Source organism: Salvelinus namaycush, chromosome 28 (genome assembly GCF_016432855.1).
Source record: "Salvelinus namaycush isolate Seneca chromosome 28, SaNama_1.0, whole genome shotgun sequence".
In the NCBI taxonomy this organism is placed as follows: domain Eukaryota; kingdom Metazoa; phylum Chordata; class Actinopteri; order Salmoniformes; family Salmonidae; genus Salvelinus; species Salvelinus namaycush.
In genome coordinates this window covers 45,388,580-45,399,815 of record NC_052334.1, presented here as the reverse complement: position 1 = coordinate 45,399,815, position 11,236 = coordinate 45,388,580, and the positions used below count along the sequence as shown (strand labels likewise).

General features: G+C 41.3%; 1 protein-coding gene across 1 annotated transcript; it reads left to right on the top strand.

The window, feature by feature from the left end:
• The first annotated feature begins 1,988 nt into the window (after positions 1-1,988).
• LOC120023801 (protein odd-skipped-related 1-like) lies at positions 1,989-9,966 on the top strand. Its single transcript, XM_038967912.1, has 3 exons — positions 1,989-2,077; positions 7,615-8,355; positions 9,144-9,966. The coding sequence occupies exons 2-3, from the start codon at positions 7,655-7,657 to the stop codon at positions 9,274-9,276; spliced, it is 834 nt and encodes a 277-aa protein (XP_038823840.1). The 5' UTR covers positions 1,989-2,077; positions 7,615-7,654; the 3' UTR covers positions 9,277-9,966.
• Positions 9,967-11,236: the final 1,270 nt, after the last annotated feature.

The following is an 11,236-nucleotide window of genomic DNA, read 5'->3' as shown; positions in this document are numbered from 1 at the left end:
CAGTTTGGGGAAGGCCCTCTTCTGTTTCCGCATGACAATGCCCCCATGCACAAAGCAAGGTCCATACAGAAATGGTTTGTCGAGATCTATGTGGAATAACTTGACTGGCCTGCACAGAGACCTTAACCCCATCGAACACCTTTGGGAGGAATTGGAATGGCGACTGCGAGCCAGGCCTAATCGCCCAACATCAGTGCCCGACCTCACTAATGCTGCTAGTGGAAAGCCTTCCCAGAAGTGTGGAGGCTGTTATAGCAGTAAAGGGGGTTCCAACTCCATATCAATGCCCATGATTTTAGAATGAGATGTTCGACGAGCAGGTATTCACATACTTTTGTCCATGTAGTGTATTTCCAAGCGTTTTAGTTGACAGTAGGCTACTTTTCTGTAACAATATTACTGAAATCTGATAATGATACCAACAACAAAGGTAAGTCGTTTGGGTCGATATTAGACAATGCATGGCATGGGGCTAGGGCGCTGGCCTTACCTTCATTTGTTTGTAAAGGAGGAACACAGGACTATGCAGGAGAAGATAATGGTATGTCCAGCAGGTGGCGGGTTTTGTACACTATAGCACCACCGCAAGGTGTTGCTTATCCACACTTTTAAGAGGGATCAATTGCCCTGCAAATGCGAGAAGAAAAAACAGCTTGACCACAGGAGCACGAACACCTTGTCAATATAACAACGATAACGGCGAAGACCTACAGTGAGCTGCATTTGTGCTGTAACTTGGACAATGAGTGTTTTATATTAATCAAATGTATTAGGTAAATGTATTCATTCGATTTTTTTTAATAGCTCACTTAGTGATTATTCAACAAAGTCATACATCTCAGCGGGCCTAATGTTTCCAGTTTCGTAAATGTTCCTTCCCTGCCTTGCTTAATTTGAGTTTAACTTTGGATATTTAATTTATTACATAAACAGCCAGAATACCTCATCTCATCTGCTCTTTCTTCTGTATAAAGAAGATATTTTCTCCTGCAATTGAAATTGAACACAGGTTGAGATCCGTCTTAATTGAGGGGGTAAATACACTAATGCTATTTATTTCCCTCCCGATCTCAAGTTAAAGTGACAGTTGCATATTTACTTTAATTAGGAGAAAGAGGGAGTTGATTTGTTAGTCCCTTCCACCTTGTACAGAAGCTTATTTTAAACAGGAAGGCACGGAGGCCTAATGGAATTATTTTTAAAAGAGCAATTTGCTTTCATTCCAATTAATATAATAATCGAAATTATTTGTTTTGGGGATTTTTGCCCTTCAGGTTACAGATTGTATGCTTTAGGTGCATGAGGTTAAATCCACATGTTGCATCCACTAATAATGCCAACCCTATGGAAATAAGTATAAACATTGTTATTAAAACTAGGATGATGATAATAATAATAACAATAATAGTAATATTAATATAATGTGGATAATATCTTAATAATTATATTAATGACATGCCTATTTGTAAAGTCTATAGGCCTGGACGCTGGTTAAAAAATAATTAATTTTCAGTTATGAGCTAGACAAAATGGCAAATTGATACTTTGATTCGTCTGTAAATAGGAAAATGCTGTATGCATTAAGCTCATTAAGGCCACATACACCAACGTTGTGAAAGAGATCACGTTTGACACTGTGCTGCAACTGTGTTCGACCCCCCGCCACCACCACTTTGTGGCATAAAGTGAGCCTACTTCCAAAAAAAGGGGGGAATTGAGTTTACAGTAAAGAGCTATCTCAAATTCGAATGGGGGCTGACTAAATGACGCGCATGTGCGAGTAAAGGGTTTGGTTGCAATAAAGAGGCGGTTTGAGTGCAGACCGCAGGGCAGTAACAGAAGGCGTCTTCCCCAGAGTCACTACAGAAGTCCTGCACACAACTATTTGGGACAGCTGTGAACTACACGCGCATACATTCTGAGCTCGGTGTGAACATGCGGGGCAAGTTGTCTTGCGAAGTCAAAAACTTTCTCTGAACTACTTGAAACTTTTTTTCCAAGGCGTTTTGCATCGGGCCATCCGCAAGTTTTCAACTCCAGGACCCCTCCGGATCCAAGGACCGACCGATCTGAGCTGGTAACTATTCCCTTTGTATTACATTTTGTCTGTAATTTTTTCCCTGAGCCATCTGTCAGAATATGACGTTTAAAAGTTGTTTATGTTCGGGCTTCTTCGGGGGGAATGACAACGCGAGGCACAATGAACAAAGCTGTCAACTTTAGCGCAACTGGTCCGAGCTGAGTTCTAGTAACATAACTGTTCCATGAAAAGTAAATATAGGTGTTATTACAATATCCCTTAATATTCCGTTTTTGGCATGTTTTAACGCAGGAACTAGAAGTAAACATCGTCGACAGTGTCTCGAGCTTGCATGGAGTCAGGTCTGAGTGCCTTCTGAGTTAGATGCGCCAGGCAAGTGTGAAACAGGTTGGATCTTTCACGTGTTATACGGGATCCTTAGGTAAGGGTTATGGTTAAGGATAAGGTGAGGGTGTGAACGTCCCAAGGACTCTGGATAGCACTGACCGATCTTTCAGAAGTGAACGCATTCCAGCACGATGTGAAGTTGATGGAGTAAAATCAACAAGGATGTATGTGAAAATAAAGAGATAATTCCATGCAAAACATACATTTCGTTGAACTGCATTATACATTACATGGTTTGAGTTAACATAAGGACGATGATGGCCATTTATTTTGAGGTTTTCCCCAATTAATTTATCCAAACCAGTATGAAAGTCGTAGTGAATGCATTTTTCTGTTGTCTATAATGTATAATATTTTTTCCATTCATTGGTGGCATAAGGTAAGCCTACTTCCAAATATTAGTAATATATTGATTTATTCAAATATTACTGGAATGGTTAGGATGATAATGACCATTAGGCTATCGTTGTTATTTGTTTTAAGCGTCTCTTATAGTAAATTACTTCAACGAATTTCAATAGGCCATCAAAAAAACAAAAGCTAGTGTCCGCGTACATTTCATAATTTATTTTGTTATCTTTCAACTTTAAGCTGTCTTAGTCGCAGGGGAATTTCATGCTATTAATAATCACATATTTAGAGTTAAACCAATGTTATGGAATGTAACGAAAGTCGTCATTTTATTGTAGGCTAATTTACATGGATTTACTTGAACACACGATTTATCAGTGTTTTCTGCTGTAGGAATTTATACATCTCATATTAAAACACCGTATTTTGTCTGGAATTACAATAATCTGAATTAAAAGAGTGACCACATGTTTGTGCTAATTGCTATGAACAAATTCACGGGTTTATGGTATCAAATGTGATTTGGAACAATTGTCTTAAATTGGGATCATTCTTAGGCCTATTCATTTTTTTCATTGTTATTTTCAGAGAACTGCTTCCCACGTTGCTTAGGTGTACACATCAGTTGCTTTATTTTATTGCGCTCAAGTGCCCATATCCTCTCGTGTTCTGCATCAACACACGGCTAAAAACATGCGCATTCGCGGTAATTGCTGCACAGTTGACCAAAGGATCTGCATTTAACATAAGAACTCGGAAGTTGCTCTCCAAAACCCACGTCAATTCAACATCTATCCCCCGTTGGTTGAACGTCATTTCATTGAAATTACGTGGAAACAACGTTGATTCAACCAGTGTGTGCCCAGTGAGTACACACAAGGTCATCATTCCGCATCTATAAGAATTGAACAATATATGTTTCTTAGAAATATGCTTTTTAGTCTACTTGAATCCACTTTTAAACAAGAGCTAATGAGACGAAGTCAACCAAGTTTGCATGCAGTTTAGTTTACCAAAAAGATATGTAGGCATATGACAGAAAGCCTATCCTAGCCACAGTAGGTTAGGGCTATCAGGCAAATTGACAATATGGATTTAGTTTGACTGAGTCGTAGCCTGTAGCTTCCCGAGTGTATTTGCTCCCGGGTGGCGCAGCAGTCTTAGGCACTGCATCTCAGTGCTAGAGGCGTCACTACAGACCCTGGTTCGATCCTGGCTGCATCACATCCGGCCGTGATTGGGAGTCCCATAGGCACAATTGGCTCAGCGTCGTCCGGGTTAGGGTTTGGCCGGGGTAGGCCATAATTGTAAATAAGAATTAGTTCTTTACTGATTTGCCTAGGTAAATAAAAAATATATAATAATGAATAACAAAAAAATATTCCCACATTCTTTCATCCTAAACTAGTGCATTACAATGTAATGCTTACTGTAGCCTATATTCGTCTCTTTGTTTATGTACAACCTGAAAGATGCAAGCTCCCTCTAAATCCTGAAATTACACGTAGGCCTAATGTTATAGGTAAGGCCCATGTCTGTAGGCTACAAGAGCGCGCATATATGGAAACAACATAAAGTGATCCCATTAACTTTTTCATCACCTCAGTTTAGATACACTTGTGGCAAGGAAAAGCTGAGCTGATTTTCATCCATTTTGGCGTGTGGGGACCGAAATGGGAATGCTGGTGTGATTTTTCTTGCCAACACCAATGCAAAATCCTCCTAATTAGCCAACAACGTCTTGGCAAAATGTAATTTAGGTTTACCTCGGGTCACCTTTAATCCGTAGGATTTGGGATTTTGTGTTGACCTGTCCTAGTAGTCTAACCTCTATCTATTTAGAATTAGAGTAGAGAGAGCACATTTCTCAAACATACTAACAATAATATACTGGCGTGATATGTGTGTGGGACAATTCGGTCATGCTTTGCGTTATCTTGTATCTCAAATCTCACAACACGTCCGCTTTCGGCCGAGGCGCGGAATTTAACAGTTGGCCAATCACGACCAACGGGGAATGGGACGTAGCAGTGTTTAGCTTGATTGTTGAGTCGTTGAGATGGTATGTAGACATCAAAGGGTTATTAAGGATACGAGACGGCTCGGGAGCAACCGCTGATCTCCCCTAATGACCTCTAAGTAAAAGTCAATTACTTCTGCATCATGATCAGAAAGGAGAAAACCCCGGGGGACGTTTGAGGTTCGGTAATTCTAATTAGGACTATTTCACTTTTATTTACTGCTGCGCAACCATGGCTCTCACTCACTCCCCACTTTTATTCATCAACATTTTACCCTATGTTCACCAGTATGATCAAGGGGTCCTTTTCTCTAATAGGCTTATTTATATCCATGTAGCCTATTATTATCTATATCTTGATTAGGCCATATCTTGTGGTTTCCTTATGTTTTGATGACACAGTATGTATGACTAAAGTAGATAACTCATGACCACTTTTAACAATAGATTAATAATATAAACCAGTAGTAGAATTATGAAGGAGTCATATTTGCAGAGCAGAAAAAAAAAAAGAAGGGGATTACACACACTTCCCTATGACTAACAAAATCAAACAAAGCAAAGGGCTTGGCTTAGGGGTAATGCTTTTTTTGTGAAAAGCTAAATCACCACACAATGGTGCGGGCATGCCAGCTCTGTTTAGACTAAGACAGAAAAGACACAGGATAACTGTTTCATATCCTGACCATCAAATAGGCACAGAAACAGAGGCATTATTGTGCCTTGTTTTTTCCTCATATCAAAACCTGTTTAAAACAGATTCACAGACAGGGCTATACATTAAAAACATTAATTGGTAGCACTGGTGCTCCCAATTTTTAAAACACTCAGGAGCACCACATAAAATGTAGGAGCACCAGAAACTAAGATTTTTACAGCCTTTATTGGGCCTATATGAATTTGAGATACTTTTGAAGTACACGGTGTCCACTAGAAACTAATATATAACCCTGTAAAGACGTGTGTTAATTTTAAAAGCTAAAATAGTTTTTTTCATCAGAAGTCTTCACCACATAATTCTACATGTAGCTAAGGTGTTTTGTGGTTGTAGAATCAGTATTTATGAATCTAAATGTGCACGCAAATTAACTAGCGTGTGTCTGCTTGCTGGCTGAACCAGTCTCAAATTAATCCATATGAAATGAAAGCCAGGCTAACAACGTCCGTTCACACACTCAATGCTCCCTGTAGCTAGTGTCGTGAAATTCTAGCTAATAACAGCACAAGTGAGTTTTCATGATAAGACTGTTTCTGTTCTGCCGTGATTAGTTCACCGGTTTCTGTGTCACAGCTGACTGCTTTAGCTGTGACGTTATCGTGTTTGCCAAATGTTACAAAGTAGGCACAGTGCCAGCTGTCAGAGTCAAACGTGTGCTGATTTCTGAGAACAGTCCCATAACTTTGGTGCCGTACAACTTCATCAAAAAGCTGGCAAACTAGCTACCGTAATGGCCATTCAAAACACTAGGCTGCTAGCTGGGGCAAATTTGCTCAGCTGATCAAGCATGGTTTGCCGTAGTAGCCAGTGCGTCATAGCTACTGTTAGGCGGATGATCTAAATCTTGATTTAGTTCCATGTTTGGTTAGACAAATGGCGCCTGGCAGCTGCGTGTCGTGTACGATTGACGCCATCTGACGTGAGACTGTGCATTGATCTCCTGAAGAAGCTGTCCCGTTACCATTCTTTCATTACCCCCAAATGTTTGGATACACTGGTAAAGTTACCAGGTTGTTAGCTAGCTAGCTAATAAGGTAATGTTAACCGCCCGCGACATGATTTATTCATGTAAAATATGGCCTGCCAATGGAGATGCATCCAACTGCAGCTGGAAAAAAAAACGTAGTGCTGGTAATATACTGTAGTCACAACTTTTGAATGGTTTGGGCTCGGGACAAGCGGTTTCATCTGTAGAAATAGTGCAACATCCACGGTCACGAATCTGCGCTCACTTGTATGTATCCAGGGCACTCGGAAACAGCGGTACAGCTAAGCCTCATCATTACGACAATTAGAATCTAGTCGCACTGGTGCAAAATATTTCGGAGCATATGGTCACACTTTAGAGCCCTGCTCACGGAGGCATTTCACCTCAGTGAATGGTGTCATTCGATTTACCCTCGTCTTAACAGCCCCCGGTATGTTTTCTGGGAATGGGAAACACCCACACCAAACACACACCAGTGTCAGCACTGGGAGTGCAGTGCACACCTTCTCTTCTCTGACCTGTACGCATGGACCACACACACATGCATGTGTGTACACACGCAGGCTGTCCTCACTCATTGTGTGCCTTGAGGAAAATACGTGATTCATGGTGTGTGTGTGTCGGACCATGTGTTGAGCTGGTAGCTCCTGTTGCACGGAGGTCTGGTTCAGACAGCTCTTATCACTGTCTTCCCCTTTGTCTCAGTGGTAAAGGGATACATTCACACACATCACCTTAATCCACTGATATGAGGCCTCTTGAAAAGCAACTAGATAATCAAGCCGGGTCGCTTGTGTATTGGCTTGGCATTATGATTGTGTGTGGGGGAAAGACGCCAGGATGACTCAACAAGAGGGGGTAGCAGGAAATACTTAGTTAGAAATGTTATTTGATCCTCATTAAATAACACAATTATGCTTCCTGGTTTTATTATGAAAAATTATGATCATTATTGTCCTTATTTGTATTTTTAGAATAGTAGAAGATACTGTTGTTGTCACTGTATCATTGGTTTGTAAAACAATAACACATTATGACTTATACTGTATGTGTACAGTTCTGTTGTGTTGTCAATATGACCTGACTTTTTTGTGGTGTTGCTTTTCCAGAGAGAATCCCGTGATCTGGTGATCAGTAGCGACACCAACCATGGGCAGCAAGACTCTTCCAGCCCCGGTTCCCCTCCACCCCTCCCTGCAGCTCGCCAACTACTCCTTTCTCCAGACCTCCAATGGCTTCCAGCTACCCACGGACCAGGTCCCTGGCATCTATAGCTTCAGCGCCCTGCATGCCGTCCACCTCCATCAGTGGACCCTGGGCTACCCTCCCTTCGCTCTTCCCCGCTGCACTTTCTCCAAGCTCCCAGCCCTGATGGACGGCCGCTTCCCCGGCATACCTTCCATCCCCATCTTTCCCCACCTGGTCCAGTCCAAGGACCAGGCCGCTGCGGCCAATGCCGCAGCTACCGCCATGGGTCTCTTCCAGGGCTCCAAGAGCAAGCCTCAGCCACGCTTCGACTTCGCCAACTTGGCTGCCGCCGCCACCCAGGAAGACCCACTGAAGGCGGAGGACTTGAGCATAATGGGGGCAGTCGTCACCACTTCCCCTCGCCATGGCGGGCTAGGCTGTCTCATGGACATAGCCAAGCTGTCATCACCCGAGCGCAAGCCCAGCCGCGGCCGCCTGCCCTCCAAGACCAAGAAGGAATTTGTGTGCAAGTTCTGCGGCCGCCACTTCACTAAGTCCTATAACCTGCTTATCCATGAGCGGACGCACACGGACGAGAGGCCATACACCTGCGACATCTGCCACAAGGCCTTCCGGAGGCAGGACCACCTCCGAGACCATAGGTGAGACCTGCACTTTTCTATTACAATGAAGCTCAATTTAACGAAGGAGGAGTATGGAGATAGATGGCTGCCAAAATGTTGTAAATTAATGAATAATATTTTATTGTAAATTATTGTATTATTGGAAACTTTATTAATTGGCCACAATTAATAAGAACAACATAGGATATTAATACAAAATATGAGTAATTGCTTCCTAAATTGGCGTATACGCTAGTGATTAATCATGTTGAGTCCAATTCCATTTGAATTCATTCTAATTCAAGACATGGAATAGCCCTGAATGGAATTTGCCCCAACCATATCATGCATTGGACCGTTAATCCAATTAGAGCGACAGGCCACTAACATGATCAGTATGTGAAAAAATCCAGTAACAATCCAGTATGTGAATTAAATTGGGTAAAAATCTGGTTAAGTAGTGTGAAAAGCTGCAACAAAGGCATGAAGCGATATCATGTGCATATTAAAGAGTTTAGCGGGGGCAATCTATAGTTAATACGTCGGAATGCTTTTGAATTGACATTGGTACTGTTGATATTGATTTGAATTATAGCTGAAAGTGATATCAACAACATCAACATGTTGCATACGTGTTGAGTATGAGAGGCATACATTGTAATTCATACCTTTTTAGAACAATATCACCATAACGTTCACCTCCTTTTTCTCTTATTTCTTTGTTGTCTATTATTAATTTGTGACTTTAGATTGACAGTTGTCTTTGTGTGTTTGTTATGTTTTGTTACTCAAACCTGACACTCTTTTTGTTCTGTTCTGCCCTGTAGGTACATCCATTCCAAGGAGAAACCGTTCAAGTGCCAGGAGTGTGGAAAGGGATTTTGTCAGTCCAGAACTCTAGCCGTCCACAAAACGTTACACATGCAGGTCAAGGAACTAAAGCCATCCAAGATTAAGTGATATCAATAATTAAAAAAGAGGAATAGGGGACACTGGAAAGAATAAAAGCAAAGACATTTTTTAAAGCAAATTTAGGCATTTAGCAGACGCTCATATCCAGAGTGATTTACAGGAGAAATTAGGTTTAAGTGCCTTGCTCAAGGGCACGTGAACAGATGTTTAACGTAGAACATCTCTGAACTTGAACTGAAGTTTTCTGACTGAAAAAGTGAAATGTTCACCAACATTTCACACCAGCCTCTTGAGCTCATCGTGGGGAACGATTCTTCACAGAGATTTGAAAATCCTGGATCTCTATGATGTATCCAGACAATTTCCAGGAGCACCTTGGACTATAACTAAGTTGTTTTTCCACGTTTAGTTAAGAGAGAATTGGGCTAAAGGACTTAGAGGCTGTGTATTGGTTGGGCATGATGAAACCCATTGGGGCGAATGGATCATACATCATGGATGTATGGAATGTGATCCAGATCTTTCGGACAAACTTGACCTCTCAGACATTCCGAGAGACTCTCACTTTTGATCCCCACATTTTTTAAGGGACATTTGCGTGTCTAACACAGTCTTTGTCAAATTTGCTCATTTGATTACAGCCATGTCAGCATAACTGCCTTATTCCTATTTCGAAGCTCACATTCCAATGTTATTTTTGTACAGATATCTTTTTGTATAATTGTATTTTTGCACTTTAACCTGATTATTGATTATTTACATATATCACTGGATTCCTTAAACTTATTTTCTAAAAATAGATAGTCATTTTCTAAACAAAATAAATATTGTATAATTGATTCTGGTTTGTTGTGAGAGAAATACTATCAAATACTTTGCCTTTTTAATTTCCATAACATCTTTTGAGGTTTTTCAATGGAAATCAGTTGCAAACATGTTTTCTTTACTAATTTCCTGTAGTTGACACATTCATTTTATTGAAACAACTAATAGGCACATTACATAGAGTATAGAGACATTTTCAGCAAACACCTTGAACCTACTATAGATTGATGACATAATGGCATGTATCTGTGTGAGTGTGCGTGCGTGTTGTGAGGTGTAGCAGTGGTCCTAATCTGAATCGCAGCGTTTTAGGAGTTGGTTTAACACTTGGCAACGTGACTTTGGTGGCAGGTAGCTAACCTCACTGTCAACATTAGGTGTTAACAGGATCATCAGACATGTATATTGTGAACATGAAAGGACAGGTACAAACATTATCCGTTACCTTGCACCCTGTCACTCTCTTCCCTTTTGAAGCTCTCACAAGTTGTCACTTCACACTATGCATGTGAAAGACATAATGAAGGACGTTAAGTGATCAGTCACACGATACTAATGACACCTCAATAGATTGTCTTATTCTTCCAAATTCTCCCCATTGTAGAGATCAAATGCATGACACCCAATGACTATACGATACCACACCCCAGTCAATAACAAACGTTCCCCCAAATGTAATGGAACGTTTCAAGAAACATTCGGACAGTATCAAATGAGTATCTTGGCATAGTTTTACAAAGAATGTTGTCGGATCATTTCAAAACCGGACCATCGATGTTAGAGGAGAAAGACAACCTGTAACCTACCATAACTCTTTCTGCGGAACAAAATGTGTCATCTGAAACAGTTTTCATATATCAGGTTAGACTGCTAAGCATTTTTGTCAGTTGAAAGGCATGTACAGACGAAAGGGGCTCCCGAGTGGTGCAGGGGTCTAAGGTACTACATCTGTGCTAGATGTACACTACAGACCCTGGTTCGGTCCCAGGCTGTATCACAACCGGACGTGATCAGGAGTTCCATAGGGCGGCGCATAATTGGCCCAGCGTCGTCCGGGTTAGGGGAGGGTTTGGCTGGGGTAGGCTGTCATTGTAAATAAGAAATTGTTCTTAACTGACTTGCCTAGTTAAATAAGTAAAAAAATGTTGCAGCCGGCCGCAACCAGGAGACCCATGGGCGGCGC

Excerpts from the sequence above, each read along its gene's own strand:
- LOC120023801 (XM_038967912.1), top strand. The coding sequence starts at position 7,655 with ATGGGCAGCAAGACTCTTCCAGCCCCGGTTCCCCTCCACCCCTCCCTG. Across the intron at positions 8,356-9,143 it reads GACCACCTCCGAGACCATAG|GTACATCCATTCCAAGGAGA; the intron begins GTGAGACCTGCA and ends TCTGCCCTGTAG.